Source organism: Podarcis raffonei, chromosome 7, assembly GCF_027172205.1.
Source record: "Podarcis raffonei isolate rPodRaf1 chromosome 7, rPodRaf1.pri, whole genome shotgun sequence".
NCBI classification, from domain to species: domain Eukaryota; kingdom Metazoa; phylum Chordata; class Lepidosauria; order Squamata; family Lacertidae; genus Podarcis; species Podarcis raffonei.
In genome coordinates, this window is record NC_070608.1 from 88,878,486 (window position 1) to 88,899,647 (window position 21,162).

Here is a 21,162-nt window from a genome sequence, read left to right on the forward strand (position 1 = left end):
GGTGCTTCAGGTTAAGAACGGACCTCCAGAACAAATTAAGTACAAAAAAATGCACGCAGATAAGGGATGCAAAAAAGAATTCAATACAGTGGTGCCTCGGGTTGAGGCACCAACTGTATTGAATTTATTTTTGCATCCCTTATCTGCATGCATTTTTTTGGCCAAAGTTTGTGTTCCCTCTTGTTCCTTTTTGGATTAGACTTCCACTTTCTGAAGGAAGCCGCCTTGCTTCTAACAGTTTCCTTGACATCGCTCATTAATTATACTACATTTCTCTTAGCCCTGATGGTACCTTTCCTGATAACCAGTATGCATTGTCACACTTGTGACACACTGGATATCCCCCACAACCCACAACCCTGCTGGCTCTCCACCTGAATATCCGTTGCTGTTGTTTACTGAGGTAGTTTACTTGGGAGCTTGGGTTTTGTTAGGTCACTAAGGAGAGTGACAGAGCAATCTGCCATGACCTCTTCACTGTGTCAACCTCACCCTACTGCTTAACTTGCTTTGTTACTGTAGCTTGATGTTTCATCACTAGAGCACAGTCCCTCATTAGATTGTTCCAAATTTATTGCCCTGGCTAAGCTTCCCCAACTGTTGATGCAGCAAATTAGGTAAAGTAGACCTTATTTGGAAAAAAGCACAATACAGAAAGAAATGTAGCTCAACTCGTGGGCTTAATCAATTCCAGTTAACAGGAAGAGATGAAACTAGATTATCTACAGACTTTCCATCCCTAGGATTAAGCTCCTATTAGTTTAAGGTACTTGAATTAAACAAGTATGTGGTGGTACTTACCCTCTAGTTGCTTCATTGCTTAACTCACTTGTTTCCTTGGTTTGATACTTCAGCACTGGGGCTTGCTTGCTCAAGAAGTGAACAATTAAAAAGGCCTGTCACCGTAAATCACCATCCAGTACTTACTAGTGACATTTTTCCTTTGCAAGTTTATCCACTATCCAAATCAAACTCATTAACTGGAAAACTACTCCCCCCCCCCTTAACAAAACAACTTTAACTTTATGCTGTATAGTTCAGGAGACTGGTACAAGTCATCAACCTAAGTTAATAAAAAAATTTGTCACTAAAAATAGATAATGGGTTTTACCCATTTACCAAATCTGCAGCTTAAAAAAGTAAAACCAAAACAGGAATAAAATGTTGAGCGTGTTGTTCTCAGTGCTTTTTTTTTAAGGGGGTGTGTGCCAGTGCTGCATACCCTTGATTACCGCCAGAAAAAAAGCAATGGTTGTTCTGGACAGTTTGTTTATAGGCAAGACCCCAAAAATGCAGGAGTAAAACTTTTAGAAAGCTTCTTTCCATCTGCTTGTTGAACTTGTCCTGAAGGGATGGGGAGCGAAAGCCTGTTGGGGCAAAATGTTCCCTATCCCTAGTCTAGGAGCAGGTGGTGCTACAAGGCTCAGGCCTGAAGACAAGTAAGGATGGATGTAACCTGCCTACGTCAGATTATTTAAACATTTTTAAAAATAAGTTTGCCATTTTGTTTGCAAAGCGACAAAGCATGCACCTTCCTAATTATCTGTTGACCAATGTAAAAATATTTGTATATTAATCCTTGCTGGGATCAATCATCATCCCAAATATTGGGATCAAATATTGCAAAACTGATGACTTTGCATCTGGTGGAAATCAATGCAAATACAGAAAATAAAACATTGTAAGAAATTAAGCATGAAGAAAGTGGAAATGTGATCATTGTATCATTTGCAGTATCTGTAACACTGGCAACAACTTTGATGGATTTAAAAGGATGGTTAGACCAATTCATGCACAATTAAGTACCAGTCACAATAGCTGTATGCAGGGGTAGGGAAGCCACAGACCACAGACCTAATTAAGGCCACCAGTATTCCTCATTTTGCCCATGAGGTCACTTTGGCCACAATATGCCCACCTGCTCTACACCAGACATGCCTGATGTCAGGAACAGAAAAAGTGCTGATGATCAGCTGGTCAGAGCACTTTGCAGACAGTTTTGTCTGCAGTGTCATTTAAAATCATGTGGGCAGAAACTGGACATTTGATGTCAGGTAACTGACAAGTGGGCAGCCCCACCTGTCAAACTCGGTCCACCAGCTGGTTCCAGTTCTCCACCTGTGGGTATATGCTACTTCAAGGCTCAGAAGCACCAGGTCTCCAAATACCAGCCATTGGGGAACAACTGGAGTAGGAGACTGTCCTCACATCCCACTTCCTATAAGCATCTGGTATGCAACTTTGGGAAACAGGATGCTCAACTACATAGGCCTTGGGTTTGATCCAGTAGGGATCATTTGGCATTCTTAAAGTTAACTGGCAGGATTCAGAAAACAAAATCCCTAACAAGCTGTTCCCAATGTATCATAGAGAATTCAGAAGATGAAGTGCTCATATTTTATGTTGGTCAACTGCCTCTGACCTCCCATGCACTCTTCTATGTGCCAGAGGACTTTGATGAAGCAGGCAGGGAACGGCAGGTATTAAAAAATTCTGGTTTCAATGAAAACTAGCTGATGTCTGTGAACTCTTAAAACACTTAATTTGGTTGTGTGTCTGCAAGCAGTTACTAAATGAACTTGCTATTCTTTTCTTTGTAATAGTCTCAATACATCTCTAGATCAATTGTCATTTCAAGGTCGTGCAATGTGATTCAATACTAAACTAAGTATAGAAAAGGCTAACGGCACTCATACCAAATAGTTGTGTTATGTGACATACAATTTGATGCTTTCCATGGGAACAGAAGCTATTTAAGTTAGTACTAGGCTGGTGTCCAACTCTGTATTCATAAAAGAATAAGCAAAAATGCTAATTTGTACACAGAACACGACACTGAAAAGATCCGATTTTCATTCTGAACAATCTACATTGCATTATTGTTACTAAATTGCCTAATTACAATGCAGAATACCTTTCATTAATCACCATAATATTATTCACAGGGCACAGATGACTCATGCTTGCAATTCATACCACTCACTTTGCATTCCCCACATTATTGGTATTCATTTTAAAAACACATTTCAACATTGCTTCATTGGTATTAAAGCTTCTTCCACCATTTAGTTTAGCCTCCCACACTGTTTAGTGAGTCTTTATCTGGGCATCTATTGGTTCTGTGGCACTCTAAGATTAGACTGCTAAGGTTCCTTTACAACACCTACTAAAGCAGGCCTCAAAGTACGGCCATGCAACTTATAGCCCACCTTGGATACTAAAGCCACAGTGCCAGGTTCTTTCCCTTCCATGGGAATGTGGAATAATGCTTCGTGCTCATAGGGATCAAACTTGGCTCCAAGAGGATTCAGTTTCATCAAGCCATGTTTGGTGAACACTTTCTGTATTTGAACCTCAGTCATGACAAGACCTTCGTAAAGGTTTTTGAGATGTGGATTTTCATCCTTGAGTTCTTCTCTGGGAACACTCTCAGTTGCTTTTTCCAGAACATCAGCAACTTCCAGCAAATCTTTGCAGAAACTCTGAATTCCTAAAACAAGAAAAGCAAATAAAATTTCAGATAATCCTTAAAGATGCATCAACATTTCATCAGACAATGAAAGGGACCATTAATTTTATATTTTCTTCCAGGATTCAAAGCTTAGGCATGTATATGGTTAAAGATACATTATCAAGTATTACCAATACCAAAAATGACGTGCGACTGAATCTCCATTAAATTCAGATTTAGCCTTATGTTAATGAAAATATATTTGGATACATTTGTAGAATTGGGGGCATAAAAGTTATAGCTAGAAAATTATAAGTAACTTAACTCTTTAAACAACCACCCTCAAGCCTAAGTTTTAATAAGGTACCAGTGTATATGATAAACGTGTATTTTTTCTGCTCTGTACAATGACCCAATGTTGTCTCTTGAAAATTTAACTGAAAGGGGAATTTGGCAAAGCAGTAAGCAATTCAAGCTGCAAAAATCTCCACCATGTGAAATTCTTTTTTCTACAGTCAAGATCAGTGGTGAATTTCCAGCCTGGCATCCCTATTATGGCTCAGCGGAGGTCCTAATTTCGCATCTAAGTCACACACACCTGACATATATGACTTTGGAGTAGTGTGGGAGAGGTGAAACTGCAGTTTACCTGTGTGCTGTGAAGTATGACTTCAAATCACCCGGGCAATGGAAGCAGGGTTTCCAGGTGCCACCAATCAACTGATCATCAGCACCTGCAAACCCAAGCCTTTGCCTGCGCTGTTTTTGACTTCAGACCAAAGGGAAATGCTTTACCTAGTGCCATGATGATGTCACATTGATCACCAAAATGGCCCACAGAGGTTCTTGCTCTCACTTGTATATTTTCTCTCATGCTTACTAACCAAACAAGAATCATGTTCACTGATTCAATGCACCAGCTGAAAAAGTATGTATCTAGATCTCTTGAAGCAGCACAGCATATGAGCTGAGTGGAAGTACCATTTTGGAATTTCCAAGCTTAAGTTTTTATTTATGTTTAATGTGGTGTTCTAGTGCTAGTAACAACAAATACAGCCTATACCTACCATATAACTTTGCTTCTTCTACCAATTTCTGAGTTCTTTGTCGCAGATTTTCTGCATCTGCCAGGGAACGTTTATACTTGTCCTGGACAAGGGGGGAAATAAACAGTGGAAATGTAAAACCAACTGCCTATGTAAAAAACTCCCAGGAAATGGAGACACAGAATGAATGAGTCCACCAAACACACCATCCTAACTGTGCTCCTGGATCAAAAGAGCTGTCTTTTCCTCCAAGTGATACACTGAATTTGTGATGTGTCAGGTTTTTAATAGAACTTTATAAATGTTGTGACCCACAAGTGAGGGGATAATGGTTAAAAGCAAGACAGAAATACAAAGGGAAAGATATTACTCCAGCCATTTGCTATGCTGTTAAATCCTACAATTATATGGCAATATTAAGAGCAACATCAGCAAACCATGAGACACTCCTATTTTTGTGGCACCAGGGCCCATTTAATTAAACAAGATAAAAGTCCTATTATTAACTAGATACATGGTAAAAACTTAACCATTCCCTTTTTAGACAAAGATGAAATCCAACTTTAGTTCACCAGTGGGGGGAAATTAATGACCACATGTACAGAGCTCAGGTAGTCTCATACATTCTCACTTTTCTGATGCTAGCACTTTCAAGACCCAATTGCTAAAGGAAACTACTGAAAAGTAATATGCATATCCTATCTATCTGCTGTTTGAGGGCTATACAAATATATAAACCAAAAGGAGTCTTACAGTAATTTCTTTTAATTGTTCTTCTAGTTTGGCCTTTTCCTCTATTAACATCTTTTGAGAAGAGCCAGTATCAGATTTTTGTTCATGTTGAGTCTGGTTTGGCTCTTCTTCCAAGTTTGGTCCAGTGCCTTTCTCCTGTGTCACTATGCAAAGCAGCTGAGAAGTCCTGAAACAACAGCAGGTTCAGTAAAACTCAAAGCAACTTTTTAAGACTGAGTACAAGAGGCCACCAGCACATTGCCACCTCTTATCCCCAAATCTTCTCTGAAGGGTCATGACTCATCAGAATCCCCAGAATAGTATACAGTGGTACCTCGGGTTAAGTACTTAATTCGTTCCGGAGGTCCGTTCTTAACCTGAAACTGTTCTTAACCTTAAGCACCACTTTAGCTAATGGCGACTCCTGCTGCCGCCGCACCACCGGAGCACAATTTCTGTTCTCATCCTGAAGCAAAATTCTTAACCTGAGGTACTATTTCTGGGTTAACAGAGTCTGTAACCTGGAGCGTCTGTAACCTGAAGCGAATGTAACCCGAGGTACCACTGTATAGGGAGGGGAGGGGTGGTTATTCCATCAGACAAGCAAAAATGAATGCTGCTAGAATGATTTTTTTAGCACCACACTGAATAGAATTCCATGCGGCAAAACTCTATACAAATAGTAAAAGATTATATATAATGGGAGGCCAATCCAATAACCCATTTGGTTTTTTTTCTTGGAAAAGGAATGTCTACTCAGGTTCTCAGTCTTGAAGAACCACAATGCAGTTTTTGCAGCACATCCTTCCAGTCCATATCCCTTGTGGTGGTGACAGACTGGTATGCAGATATCAATAAAAACATAAATATTTTTAAAACCACATAAGAAAGAGGGATAACCTTCCTTCAAACAACTTGACATTTTAATATTTAATCATGCATAAACAGGCCCCACTACTTCTCCATTAGGAACAGAATTAATCACCTAGAAAAAAGTGTACAATCTCATAAAAGTTTTTTCAAAGTTTGACTAATTTTTGAAGAACAGATGTGCAGCACAGTCCTTTTAAGTGTCTTCTCATAAATTTTACCACCTTTCCAACAGGAATCACTTCCAGATATGTATGTACAGCAGGTGTGGTTCCCCTGTAGTGCTCCAGTTGCTGTCAGACTCCAACTCCCACCAGCTCCAGCTAGTAAGGACAACAGTCAGGGATCATGGGAGTTCTAGTCCAGCAACATCTGGAGGGCCACAGATTCCTTGTCTACAATGAACAGTATTGCTGCAAAACACAGCCAAGTACATAACTCTCCCAGGAAAGTTAGGGCTAGTTCACATTTAGTTTAAAAATCTATACAGTATTGTTATCTATTATTTATTACATTTATATACCACCCTTCATCCAAAGATCTCAGGTGGTTCACAGGATAAAAATACAAGGGATAAAAGAGACTTATACTGTCCCTCCTTTATGTTTCACCTGGGGTTGGTGAGCTCTGCTCTAAAGTATCAGCATATTTAAGTGAACCAATATCCCCTACTGCCCGCGCTGGTTTCAAAAACGTCCCGTTGGCACGTGCAAGGCAGGCAATTCCTGCTCAAAAGGAATCAAGTCATTTGCTATTAAGATGGATCGGGTATTGAAAAGCTTTTTAATACTGCCCCAAGCACTGGCCAAAGGAGAATCTGAAAGGATTCAACTGCCTAAAGAGAAAGAGAGAAAAGGGGGGGGGCGGTAAATAGAAGAGAAACCCCGTCCACGCAGAGAAACTAAACCGGGAAAGCTACCTCCTCCCGGAGTAAGACAGGCTGCGTGACGTGATGGACTAGGGTCTGAGCGAGACCACGGTTCAAATTCCGCCCCTAGGCTGGTGAAGCTCCCTGGGGGTGACCTTGGGGGCCAGGAGCTGCCTCCTCTCCGCCCAGCCTGCCTCACAGGGCGGTGGTGGAGCGGGGGGGGGGCAACATTAAGTCCCTTGGAGGGGAACGAGGGATTAAATGCGAAGAACGGGAAATATGTAAAATAAATAAAAACAGATTCCGTGACGGGGGGCGGATACGGGGGGACCGTCGGGCTGTGGGCCCGCCTTCCCGCCTCTTCGCCTCAGGCACGCGGAGCCCTCCCGGCCTTTCCCACAGGGCGGAGTCCCGCCGCCTTTGCCGCCTTACCGCTGCGGGTGCTGTGGAACGAGAAAGGCGCCTCGCCCCGGCAGCGCCGCCAGCCCCGCCAGCCGCCACACGGACCGCACGCCTCTCGCCGCCGCCATGTTGCCGCTCGGCCTCCTCCTCCTCCCCTCCCCCACCCCAAACGCACCAACGGAAACCGCCTCCGCCCAATCAGCAGGCAGGTCGAGCGGGCAGATTGGGCCATGTAACCAATCAGCGACGACCTCAGCAACAGCCTCTGCCCAATCATCAGGCAGGTCGAGCGGAGTGCTCCTCTTCTCTGACCATTCAGCCACGCCCTCGGAAGCACGTGCGTGAGAGGGAGGGAATAGAATGGTATGTCGACATCCGGGGCCTGCAGTTCGCCTTTTGAAAGCGAGCTAATCGCGAGTCAGACAAGAACCGAGGAAAAGGCAGCTATAGATCTAATAATTAGACTCACACTGGCATTTAACTTCCGGGTTCAGTCAGACCCGTGCTCGCTCTCCCAACGCAAAAGCATTAGGCAACAACTGAGAAATCTACGAATTGATTGTTAATATTTTTAGCGCACTGGCGCTTAGACGCCTCCAGGTGCCCGCATGCCAAAATAAAGTGAAGTCGCAGAAAGAGTACCTGTTCTTTCCCACTCAGGTCTTATTCGGGTTTTAATTTTTTTCAGCATTTTAAAATAGTGCCAGTGCAGTCCATTATCCCCAGATGTGGGGCGTTATCGCTCTCACAATGTTAAATGGAGAAGTCAAATTAAACCGAAAACTTAAACGGGGGTGCTTCCATGCGGTAGTTTCCTAGAATCATCGAATTGTAAAGGATTCCCGAGGGTCATCTAGTCTAACCCCCTCAATGCAGGAATCTCAACATGCAGTCCCCCTTCCAATTGGAAACCATACTGGAAACCATACTAGGGTTGCAAATCTGCTAGAAGTTTTATTGCTGCACCTATGAACTCCCATGTGGCTGACACACGCAGCTGTTTTTGCAGCGTTCACAGAATGACCACGGTCGCATCATAACACCATCTCATCCCACCTCCTGCTTTTAAAACGGATTTACTGTTTTCAGCAAGTGCGCTCTCTCTCTCTCTCTCTCTCTCTCTGTGTGTGTGTGTGTTTGTGTGTTACTGGATTGTCTGTGGTAAATCCAGATTAAATTGTAAATAATATGTGATGGCATTCTGATTAAGACAATGTCATATGTGGGCACTGAACAAAATTTAGAATGGTAAAGTTGCAAGGGGTCCTAAGGGTCATCTGGTCCAACCCGATGCAATGCAGGAATCACAACCAAATCATGCCTGCCAGATGGCCACTCAACCTCTGCTTAAAAACCTCAAAGCAAGGAGAGCCCACCGCCTTTCAAGGGACTCCAACAGGTCGTACTGTCAGAAAGTTCTTACGGATGTTTAGTTGGAATCCATTGGTTTAGGTTCTACCCTCCAGAGCAGGAGAAAACAAGCTTGCTCCATCTTCAGTATCTCCTCTCAGTCTCCTCCTTACCAGGCAGAACACACCCAACTCCCTCGACCATTCCTCATAAGGCTTGTATGTATGAACAGCACAGAGTCCAGAAGAAACTACTGGCTAGAAGCACCATGTGTTGAAAGCTGAGTTTTCTCTGCACAAAGAGACACACTATGCACGCCATAGGCTTCAAAATGCATAGTTCAGAAATATGGGCGTAGTCAGGCTTGGGGGGGTGTGGGCAAAACACAATTGGTCAGTTAGTGAAGTATTTTGGAACACCCTCCCATTGGATGTTAAGGAGATAAAGAACTCTACAACTTTTAGAAGACATCTGAAAACAGCCCTGTATCAGGAAGTTTTTTATGTTCGACATTTTATTATGCTTTTATACTGTATGTGCTGAAAGTCACCCAGGGTGGCTGGGGCAACCCAGTCAGATGGGCAGGGGTAAAAATAAAATAAATAACAACAACAACAATAATATTGACACCGTTTGGGCGGGGGCACACCATTTTCATGTATTGTTTACACAGTACATTTCTTACTGTGACTGATACTTCTTGACTCAATTATATGTAACACTCAGGCCCAGATGAGACAATTTATCTATATATATATATATATATATACACCGGTATTTCTTTTGTGACAGTGTGAATCATGTGACCTATATACAGTTTGGGGGGGGTTCTCTTTCTGAAACATGAAGTACACTGAGCATTTTCTTTTCTTTCATGTTTGATGCTGTTAGATTAAATAAGGGGGGATGAAGGTTTTATGGTCATATTTGCGATGGGGTGGACTGGATGACATTTGGGGATCCCTTCCAAGTCTATAAGTCATATGATTCTATGATTTTATGATGGGGGGGAATCTTGATGTATGTTTTGCTTTAGGAGGCTTAGTTTGGTCAAAATTGAGCCTACACTTTCAGAGTTAATGCTAAACACATTACTGTACTTCTGGTAAATGAGCCACCATAGCCACTAGAGGGCTGTGAAAAGTTGTGTCCTAGGCTTTTTAGACTTCTTAGACGCAGGTGGCGCTGCGGTCTAAACCACAGACCCTAGGGCTTACTGATCAGAAGGTCGGTGGTTCGAAAACCTGCAATGGGGTGAGCTCCTGTTGCTCGGTCCCTGCTCCTGCCCACCTAGCAGTTCAAAAGCACACCCAAAAGTGCAAGTAGATAAATAGGTACCACTCTGGCGGGAAGGTAAACGGCATTTCCATGCTCTGCTCTGGTTCGCCAGAAGCAGCTTAGTCATGCTGGCCACATGACCCAGAAGCTGTACGCGGGCTCCCTCAGCCAGTAAAGCGAGATGAGCGCCGCAACCCCAGAGTCGTTCGCGACTGGACCTAACGTTCAGGGGTCCCTTTACCTTTACCCATCTGAAACCAAAGGGGAACATTGGTTGCCAGATGTGATTTTTTCCCCAGTTTCTGATTTGATCCTGGAATGTCCCACTTTTCCTTAGGACGTCCCTATTTTCATCAGAGAAATGTTGGAGGGAATGGAGTTATGCAATCCCCGAGTCAAGGAGATAAGTAAGTATACAACCTTTAGAAGACATCTAAAGGCATCCCTGTATAGGGAAGTTTTTTAAATGTTTAATGTTTTATTATTTTTTTATGTATGTTGGAAGCTGCCAACCCAGTCATATGGGTGGGGTATAAAGAATAAATTTGTTATTATTATGGAATAGGATGTCCCTATTTTCATCAGAGAAATGTTAGAGGGAGTTACCAATGCATGGACCACTGTGGTCAGTAATGGTTGCAGTTGGTATACCAGCCAAAGTTGATGGAAGGCACTCCTTGTCCCAGAGGTCAACTGGGACTGTAGTGACAAAGATGGATCAAGGAGTTTCCCCAAGTTGCAGTCTTTCTCCTTGAGGTCAGAACAGGCAACTGACCTATTTCCCGGAAAAGGCCGTTGTCTTTCTAGAATGGAAGCTCAGTTTGCTGACCCTCATCCTTCTACAGACTAGATTCAGCTTCTGGTATGTTAGTGCAACCTACTCAGCATTCGAAACTCCCATTGTTCTAGGCGCATTTTACAACTGGGAATTTCATTAGCACAAGCATTTCTGAGCTCTGGGCGCAGGACTGCGCCTAAGATTTCAGATTAAAACTACCACTGCTGGCACTGAGGACTTCCAAGAGATTGCTGCAGCGTCAGGCAAGCTGACAGGTTCTACCTCTCAGCTGGCCTTACAGAAAGGCAGTGTTTTGAGGGACCCTCATAAGAATATTAGGGGGGTGGGCAGGGGAAGCATGGCTTCATTTTCTGCAGTCTTCAGATGAAGGCTAAACCATGTGAAAAATGAACATAAGATTTTAGCTGCAGTTCATTCATTTTCAGCTTTGTATTATTTTTATAAAAAAGTGCACCTAGACATTCTGTTGTGGTGCCCATAACCTACATAGGTTTAAGGTGCCATTTAGCTCCTAGCTTTCATATCTTAGTATATAACACTGAACCCACTCTAAATGAGGATTAGTGGCAGTGATGTGCAAAAACCCAATCTGGCATGTGGCAGCAGGATTCAGCAGTGTGTTCAACAAGTGATTGGTAGAAATGGATGGAAATCAGTTTGAGCTGCTGTTTTCTCATGGCCACCACACACAGACATTGTTGTGAGAAATGGCCCTAAGAGGATCAAATATAATATGTGCCAACAAATATGGGGGTTGGGGTGGAGAATGCACATAGCAGACATGTGGAAATAGTCTATTGTGTGGGATCCTCCCTCCTTCCTTCCTTCCTTTCTTCTCATGTAAAAAGTAAGATCCATCTAAATGACCAGAGGAATCAACTGAAAGATACTGAAACCCTACTAATTTAAAAACAAACATATACACTAAGCCTCAATAGACATGAAGTTACTCCTGAAAAGAACATAGTGTATCTTGGAGCTTATTTGTGGCAGTTCTTCCAGAATTCATTGTCAATAAGGATAATTTTTCACATAAGCCTTCTCATTGATTTCTCACACATGGCATTTTACTCAGTGCCTGCCATTGATTTTCTTCTCAGAACCACCATTCTCCTCTCTGACTCTGTTGACAGCCTGCAACCCCACGGGAACTTCACTCATGAGCCCTGTGGGCATCATTATCACCTTGTGTTTGCTTCTGATCAGCCTAGAGGCCCTTGCTTATGAAGCCAAAAGGGTGTCCTGGCTCCAGTCCCAAAACACACCAGCAGATGGTCTTACTTGTAAGCAGGGATAGGATCTTTATTAAGACAGAGCAGCAGTACATTGTTGTGAGGTGGAAAGGTATGTCATGGTTATGTGAGCAAAGTAGGTTCTCACCCTCATATTCCCATGGACTTGAGGGAGGGATGAAAAAAGCTAACCATACTGGGGCATTTTAAACATTAGCCTATACAACATGGGGACTACATCCACAGAGGGGCTCTCCATACATCCAAGGGGTGAACATGTACAGTGGTACCTTGCTTTAAGAACAGCTCAGTTTATGAACAACTTGGATTAAGAACGCTGCAAACGTGGAAGTAGGTGTTTTGGTTTGTGAACTTTGCCTTGGAAGCAGAACATGTTCTGCTTCCTGTTGAGTGTGTTCCATTTGTAAATTGAGTCCCCTGCTGCTATGGGAAAGCACACCTTGGTTTAAGAACGCTTTGGTTTAAGAATGGACTTCCGGAACGGATTAAGTTTGTAAACCAATTATTTGACTGGTGGCAAATGTATTGGTTGTGTGGGTCTTCTATGGGTTCTGCTGTTGGCACTCTGGCATCCTGAAGAAGGGGGCCCTGCCAAATATCTGCCACAGCATCCAGCAAGGCAGCTGATAGACTGGTTCTTGGCATCCTTGTGTGCAAAAGAGGGGGGAATTATAATAAGCACCATGGTTGCTCACACAATCACAGCAGGGGGGCAGTCCTAATCCCCTTCAGGGAGCCCCAAGAGTGCTAGTTGGGGCCACCACAGTCACAAGGAGCAGACACAGCTGCCTCCAAGACATAAGGTGAGCAAGTGATCCCCTCAAGCTGGTCAGGCAGCTTCCACAGATGCTCCAGTGGCACAGAACCATCACCTTCATTCTCTGTTCAAACCTCTGCTACCTCAGCCACAGGTAGGCCCTGACTCTGTTTTGGCTACTGCACACATCCTCCACAGGAGCTGAGAGTTCTGGCCTTGGGGAGAGAGGGGGGGAAAGGGTGTTGAATGGTTCAAGCCACTTGCTTCAGCATCCACACCCACAGACCTATCACAACTGTGAAGTTATGTCCCACTGCACATAACAAACTGTTTCACAGGGCACAATCACTGCAAAGATCTTCTCTAAGGTTCTGTCTGGAGTTTTCTTGAAGCCCATGCTTGAATGGACAAGCTCCCAGCCTCACTTTCTGAAGGAGGAGCCCCCTCACTTTCCATGATGCACATACATCATACGCTCCAACATTTCTCTGATGAAAATAGACATCCTATTCAATAATTAATATTTATACCCCACCCATGTGACTGGGTTGCCCCAGCCATTATGGCTGGCTTCCAACATATATAAAAACATAATAAAACATTAGACATTTCAAAACTTCCCTATACAGGGCTGCCTTCAGATGTCGTCCAAAAGTTGTATCCATACTTATCTCCTAGGTTTGGGGGTTTGCATAATGGCAAAAAAATACAATATGAAGATCCAAGCAGTATGGTGATCAAAGGAAAGGAACAAAGGTTTTGGGGGGAAATGGGGTGCCAGGTGCTTCAGCCATTTCCTCCACTCTTTTCCACCACTCCAACCCCCAGCACTTTCTTCGCTAGGTTCTTCTGTCTGCTAATACACAAAAATGGGGGGGGGGCTTTCCCTGAGAGATGTGTATTTAACTTACATTCAAGAATTGTGTTTAGAGGTACCCCAGGTGATTTGGACCATCTCCACACCAGCTCTCCAAATGCCCATTGGCCTTAGACAAAGAACTGAGAGAGCTCTCTCTTTCTTATCCTACTTCGTTCTAATATTGCAAAATGGAGCCCACTTAATTGCAATCAATGGCTAATGCACAAGGGTGGGCTGGGGATCCTGGCATTGAGCAGGGGAGAGAAGGGCAGACAGAGAGAGAGAGAGAGAGAGAGAGAGAGACCCCCTCACGGAGCTTTTCCTCTAAGTAGCAGCCTTGGATTTGCCGGTGGATGAGCCCAATACAATATTCACCTTGCAGGTGCACCACAGAGATAGGAAAAGGTTGAGAGTGATCCTTGCATGCATATATCCTGGCTCAGCTTGCAAAGCTGGGCACATTCATAGAGAAAGGAAAAAGAACAGAGTGATACTCTCATGCACACTTTCTGGCTCCGTTTCCAAAAACTCGGGCATTTTGGCTGAAATATACTCAGAGTCGCAAAGTGATTTCATGCTCTTTATTCAGCTCATAGTGGTGAGGAGGAATGAAAGTCCCCTCAAAGTATCTGCTTTATATAAATTATTTACACAATGGGCTGCACATGATTGGCTAATTCCAGAATTCTACTTCTATCTGGAGCATGATTGGGTAGTTCCTGCCAACCAATCATACTGCTGCATTGTTCTAGGACCAATCAGACTGCTGCATTCTGAATCCTATTGTTCTAGGACCAATCAGACTGCTGCCTTTTGGATCCTATTGTTCAAGGACCAATCAGACTGCTGCAGTTTGGATCCTATTCGACTCAGTACATAACATTGGCAAATTCAAAAAATCCACCTGGACTAAAATCCCCTGAAGAAGAGGACCTGTACAGGAGATACCACGTATGGCAACTTCCAGTGTGGAAGCCCAGTGCATTGTTACTCTCAGTTGCATTCACATACCACTTTCTTCTGTGCTCCTTGACCAGGCTCCAACCACAACTACAAAGGATCATCTCATGACCCCCCACAACTGGCCTTCTCAGCATGCCAGATCAATTCACGCTTGCGTTTGTCTGGAGGGGCCCTTTTCACCTGCCACCAACCATTCCCCCAGGCTCCCTCAGTGGGAGAGATGGGAAGCAGGGCTCCTTCCACCAGCTCTGCTGAAAGGCCAGCTGCATCAGGCACCTTCTGCCCCTGAGCTGGTTATAGTCCAGGTTCTCATTATCAGATCCACTATCTAAGAACCGGTGCCTGTGTTTGCGTTTTCCTTCTCCCTCCTTGCCCCTTTTCCCTTGCGTGTTGTTTTTGTAAGATGGTAAGCCTGAGGGCAGAGACTGCCTTGGTTTAATTGTATGTAAGTCACTCTGGAAGTCTTTTTGGAAGAAGATTAGGGTATAAATGCTCAAAATAAATTTTAAAGATGCAGTGTGTGGATATATTATTTTATTCCGAAATGCAAGATACACTAATAATAATAATAATAATAAATTTTATTTATATCCCGCCCTCCCCAGCCGAAGCTGGGCTCAGGGCGGCTAACAACAATAAAACAATACAAAAGTACAACACAAACAAGACTCTAAAATAATTCATTATAAAATTAATTAAATTCAAGCCACTGGCCACCATTGGGCCAGAGCTCCGCGAAGATTGCCGAGGGAGGGAGTCAGGCTGTGCCCTGGCCAAAGGCCTGGCGGAACAGCTCTGTCTTGCAGGCCCTGCGGAAAGATGTCAAGTCCCGCAGGGCCCTAGTCTCTTGTGACAGAGACTGAAACCTTTTTTTGGAAGTTTGTTAGTACAGTTGTACCTCACGTTAAGTACTTAATTCGTTCTGGAGGTCCGTTCTTAACCTGAAACTGTTCTTAACCTGAAGCACCACTTTAGCTAATGGGGCCTCCTGCTGCCGCTGCGCTGCCGGAGCACAATTTCTGTTCTCATCATGAAACAAAGTTCTTAATCTGAAGCACTATTTCTGGGTTAGCAGAGTCTGCAACCTGAAGTGTATGTAACCTGAAGCGTATGTAACCCGAGGTACCACTGTATAGCAGTCTGGTAGTATTTAAAAATAAAAATACAAGAGACAGCTATCCCTCCTTTTACAACTTTCTCCAGGGGACTTTGTACAATGAAATATGCTAATCTCTATGCCAATCTCTCATACAAGGTTTGGGGAACCTTGGGCTCTGCAGATGTCGATCTACAACTCTGTGAACCGCCCCAAGACCTGCGGTTATAGGGTGGTATACAAATATAATAAATAATAATAGTAAAATAACTCCCATCAACCCCAGTAAGCATGGCCAGGGATTATGGGAGTTGTAGTTCAGCAAAATAGAGCAAGAGAGCCAAATGTTTCCCAAACCTGAATTATACCAATGATCTCTCCATTTTGGCATATAAGGTGTATATAAATTAATAAAGATTCATGTGCCTGGCCTTTTCAATATGTCCTGCAGGTGAGCAGGTCACCCACGGTCCACAGCTGAAGTACCTTCAGTTTTGGGGCAAAGGAGTCACCAATAAGCATATGGACATTATTCTGCTAGATGATGACAATGAGGTGGAGCTTCTGGATGAGGGCAGCTGAACTGAAAAATGAGACACCTTGATCAAGTGGAGCTATTTATTTCACTATTTCTTCACAAACATTTTCTAGTACTTTAACTGAATTTTACATTATCATCACTGTGCTACAAATGGGGGCTTGAGGCTCTATTAAAACATTTTTTAAAAAAATGTAACTGCACACCTGAAGATATAAGATTCAAAGCAACTGAACAAGTTCATGCATCTATTCATAAAGGAAAAAGTATCTAGGCTCCATTTTCCCAAAGAGAAGCATTTTGGATTTTTTAAACTTTGTAGACAATTATCCCTAATGGGATGAATGGAAAATGTGATTTGCCTATTTGTAATGAGGTTTATTTGATGTAACATCTACTTTCACATACTTAATTACAAACACATGTAGAAAAGTGGCTGGTTCTTTAAAATGCTTTATTGATTGTCTTATTCACGGGGCAGCTGTTAAGGCTGGCATAAATTCATTTTGTCTGAAGTTGCAATCATTCTTTCCTCCAGTTAATATTGTGAAAAGCAGGTGATATAAAGGAAAAAGATTGAGCTGGGTTGGTCATTGCTGAAATCTGTTTAGCACTCAGATGGTAAGTGCTAATGGATTATAGTTATGTTGTAGCTTGATATTAAATGGAAATAATGCATTATAGGAATTATTTTTTGGAGATGGAAGTTGTAGCAGGAGGAATTACATTAGTTAAATGCAACTTGAAAAATATATTGTACTGAACTGGAACTCTGTTGTTCAGGACTATTTCACACTTCTTTGCAATATCTATGAAGTGAGTTGTATATTTTATACAACATTAGTCTATCTTACTGTAACACCTGTACCGCATATGCTTATCACGTTTGAGAGTGATAGCACCACAGAATATGTATTAGAGTCCTGTTTGCGTTGGGTTTGTTTGATCATAGATCTGACCTTGTTGTGGGCATCACACATGCCAACCCTTGCTGCTTTTGGTATAGCCTACCTGGGAGGGCTGTTATGGTTAAAAACAGGTGAGACACGTATGCCGCTTTGAGCCCAATGATGGAAGGGTGGACAACAAATGAGATGTCTTCAGGCCCTGAATCTTTTAAAGAGCTGGCAACACTCTTGTACTGTCTCTCAATGACAGAATAAGAAGTGCCTGGCTGCCAGATCAGTCCCAACTAGTGCAGCACTGCATACAAACCAGATGTCTGTGGCGAGTTTGCAGTGGATTAGAAGAACTAGCCGCATTCTGAACCAAGCAGGCAGTAACTAGTTTTAGAATCAGTCCGTCTGCTGACAGCCACTTCAGTGGGGACTAGCGCTGGATTTAGCAGGGTGCAGGTGGTTCCTTGGCACAGGGTGCCAAGCCAAGGGGTCACAAAATTAAGAAAATTAAGAAAATCCGTAATTGAGAAGATTCCAGTTCTGGGCACCACAGTTCAAGAAGGACACTGACAAACTGGAACGTGTCCAGAGGAGAGCAACCAAAATGGTCAAAGGCCTGGAAACGATGCCTTATGAGGAACGGCTAAGGGAGCTGGGCATGTTTAGCCTGGAGAAGAGGAGATTAAGGGGTGATATGATAGCCATGTTCAAATATATAAAAGGATGTCACATAGGGGAGGGAGAAAGGCTGTTTTCTGCTGCTCCAGAGAAGCGGACACGGAGCAAAGGATCCAAACTACAAGAAAGAAGATTCCACCTAAACATTAGGAAGAACTTCCTGACAGTAAGAGCTGTTCGACAGTGGAATTTGCTGCCAAGGAGTGTGGTGGAGTCTCCTTCTTTGGAGGTCTTTAAGCAGAGGCTTGACAACCATATGTCAGGAGTGCTCTGATGGTGTTTCCTGCTTGGCAGGGGGTTGGACTTGATGGCCCTTGTGGTCTCTTCCAACTCTATGATTCTATGATTCTATGATTTGAAGAAACCAAATTTTGGCCTCACACAGAGTGCCATATTATGACACATAGGAGATAACTCCTAGGGGCCAAGGTCCCTTTGCTCCCCCTAAAATATTTGAGCAGGCTGAGCCCCCCGAAGTTGATGGGCTTTGACATTTAAATGGGGTGTGTGTGGTGTGGCATGTGATAAATTATGTGATGTTTGAGCTGGTCTTTGACCATGATGATGATGATGTGAGGTGGGGCCTACCTGCCCCCCCTCAATATTTTATTCAGGCTGACACCCGTTATGAAAGATTACTAAAGTCTGCCCCTGTGGTGATGGAACATTACATTGTCCAGGCCCAGTCTGAGGGCCAGAGCGCGATGGCACCTTCACCCGACTGGGGCTTGCCTGTGCCTTATTTTCCTTCTCTGCCTGTTGCTGCCTCCTCCCTGTGCCAGGCGCTGGCGGTGGGCATAGCTGTCAACTTTCCCCTTTTCTTGCAAGGAATCCTATTCGCAATAACGGAATTTCCCTTAAAAAAAGGGAAACGTTGACAGCTATGGCAGTGGGGGCCAGTGCTATGGGACGTCTGCTTTTAGGGGCTGAGGGGCTTCCTCACTACGGACAGGGGCACTCCTAGGAATTTATTGGATTTCAAATCCCATTGAGGTGGGGGCAGGGGCGGACTTTGGTAATATGGCCCCCACCCTGAGTGAGGACAATAGAATAAATAGGCATCGTTATCATTATTTTGTGCTCCCTTGGCTCGGGACGGGTGAGGAAGCGCATTTCCCCGACGGGCCGAGCTGCCCCTGTGGATCATCCTGCTGCCTGAGGCAGCCGCCTCCCCTTGCCCTCGGTGGCAAGCAGAGGCTGAGGAGGCGCCGGGCGCGGGGCTCCGGTCCACTTGCCAGCAGCCGTCGGGGAAGGCGGGCGGGCGGGCTCCGGGGCTCGGCGGGGCCGGCCGGCAGAGGGCGGCGCTGCGCCTCGCCTGGGCGTGGAAGCCCCGCTGGCACGTTGTTTCCCACGCCGCGCGTCCGCGCCGCGCTCCCGCCTCCATCTCGGCTCGCTCCCTGCCGTCCTCCGCCTCCGCGCCCGCCTCGCCTGCCAGACTCGCATCCCTGCCCGGCGGCGGCGGCGGGGGCGCAGCGGAGGCCGAGCATGGCGCCAGCAGCGGCGTCCGGCCGGGCAGCCCCGCTCCGCTTGCTGCTGCTGCTGCTCGCGCTGGGCGCTTCCTGGGCGGCGCGCCCGCCGGAGCGGAGCGGGCGCCAGAGACGCGGCAGCAGCCCGCGGGACGAGGCGGGCGGCCTGCGGGGTCGCGCCGGCGGGGGAGCTCCGGAGGCGGCCTCGCTGCTCACCACCTCCTTCGTGCTGAAAGGCGACGCGGCGCACAACCAGGCGATGGTGCACTGGACGGGCGAGAACAGCAGCGTAAGTGCGGCTCCCCCGGCCGGGTGGCTCCCTCGCTCGCCCGGCAAAAGAAAAGAATGGGGGGGTTTGGGGGGGGTTGTAGTCACGTGTCAGACTGGGGAGGCGGCGGGGGGGACCCGACCCCGGGGCATGTCCCGGGCAGGTCTCGGTGCCCGGCTCTGGGAGCGGAAGAGGTAACCCGAGGGCGACGGGTTGCCGATTGAGACTTCTTCCGAGACGCCGCCGCCAGCTGAGCGAGTGAGGAGCCCCCTTCATCCATCTGACGGGGCGGAAAGGGGCTTCGCCCCCGAGGCTCCGCGCCGCCTCTCGCCTTCCGACGCCTGCTTCGCGAGGCGCGCGCGCCTGGGCTTCGGGATTGGACGGGGATTCCTTGGGATCCTGCGCGGCGCCGGCTGGAAACACCGGGAGACCCAGACTAGGTTGCGGCGAAACAATGGGAGACGCCCCCGCTCTCTTCTCCCACTCAGTATTTTGGTGCTGCCAAACTCCCCTCTCGCGGAAATGTATTGTCTCTCTAAATGCCCGTGGCAATTAATCTAATCGTGATTTACCGTTTTTCAGATTTTTTTTGTTAACTTTGCTGCATGCAATGCACATTCCGTGGCAGACCTCCTTTGCAATGTCTTATTTTGAAATGTATAATATTTTAGTTTCCTGTTAATTTTTATGTATACTTTATATTTGACTTTCTTTGTTACTGTTTTATTTTGGATTGTTTTATTTGGTGTTTTAATGTAGGCTGTAAACTACATTGAGGTTTTTTCCTTAACAATATAAAGAAGTATAGAAATTAGATTACTGGTGATTAGATTACTGGTGAGCCTTCCACATGGTCATAGAAGAATGATGCATGATCCGCCAAAGAGCTTGCCACAGCACCTGTCCTCCACATCTGCTTAGGAATGCCATTTCCTTCCCCGGGTGCCTTGGGAGTTGTTTCAGAGGCATAGGACCACGTTGTCACACACATGGGAAAAGTGTCTTGCTGGTCACACACAAAGTCGCCATGGGCAGGGCGGCCACTGGTGTTTGAGGGAAGCTAGTGATTTTCTGTGGTTATTGGGAGCGAGTGAAGTTGACGTTGTGAGCACCAGTGCAGCTGCAAGATGCTTGAGTGGTAGATGTGCTTGGGTCCCTCTTGGGCCCAGTGAATGGTCTGGAGAACACATTGCTGGATCACGACTGAATTACTTGGGCATGTAATCCCCATGTAAGCTGGATGGTGGATATTTAAATTAAAACACACCCAAGACAATTTGCTTCCTTTGGCAGAGCAGCAAATGGCTCTCCCTCCCAACCAAGACCAGCTGATTTGGGGTTTCATGAAAAGGTTGCAAATTGCCAGTTGTTTAATTCCTTATTGCATTTTTGTTCCCAGGGAGAAGCACTTGTATGATTTTCTGCCTCATGTGCCAAAATAATTTGGGTTACCTTGGCTTGGTTTGGTGGGGGGTGGGGCAAGGGGGGTATCATTTTTTGTTCTGTATTAGCAAAAGTGAAGCTCTGCTTCCAGCCAAGAAAAGGTGCTTAGTCACAAAATTATGTTTGTACCTGAGTGGGAAATCCTA

At 45.1% G+C, this 21,162-nt stretch overlaps 2 protein-coding genes across 2 annotated transcripts in view; one reads left to right on the forward strand and one right to left on the reverse strand.

Annotated features, from left to right (window-relative positions):
• Window positions 1-2,770: 2,770 nt before the first annotated feature.
• On the reverse strand, window positions 2,771-7,534 carry GRPEL1 (GrpE like 1, mitochondrial). Its single transcript, XM_053394924.1, has 4 exons — window positions 7,400-7,534; window positions 5,251-5,416; window positions 4,519-4,600; window positions 2,771-3,490 (listed from the first exon to the last, which is right to left on the reverse strand). The coding sequence occupies exons 1-4, from the start codon at window positions 7,495-7,497 to the stop codon at window positions 3,144-3,146; spliced, it is 693 nt and encodes a 230-aa protein (XP_053250899.1). The 5' UTR covers window positions 7,498-7,534; the 3' UTR covers window positions 2,771-3,143.
• Window positions 7,535-18,859: 11,325 nt separating this feature from the next.
• Window positions 18,860-21,162, forward strand: part of SORCS2 (sortilin related VPS10 domain containing receptor 2) — a 122,361-nt gene continuing 120,058 nt past the window's right edge. The window contains exon 1 of the mRNA XM_053397582.1: window positions 18,860-19,594. Coding sequence (XP_053253557.1) covers window positions 18,860-19,594 — 735 coding nt within the window. The remainder of the gene's footprint in view (window positions 19,595-21,162) is intronic.

What these genes read in the sequence shown, in the direction of transcription:
- GRPEL1 (XM_053394924.1), bottom strand. Translation starts at nt 7,497, where the DNA reads ATGGCGGCGGCGAGAGGCGTGCGGTCCGTGTGGCGGCTGGCGGGGCTG. An exon ending in AACAATTAAAAGAAATTACT is followed by an intron (nt 4,601 to 5,250) that starts GTAAGACTCCTT and finishes CCCCTTGTCCAG; the next exon opens with GACAAGTATAAACGTTCCCT. An exon ending in AGAAGAAGCAAAGTTATATG is followed by an intron (nt 3,491 to 4,518) that starts GTAGGTATAGGC and finishes TTCTTGTTTTAG; the next exon opens with GAATTCAGAGTTTCTGCAAA.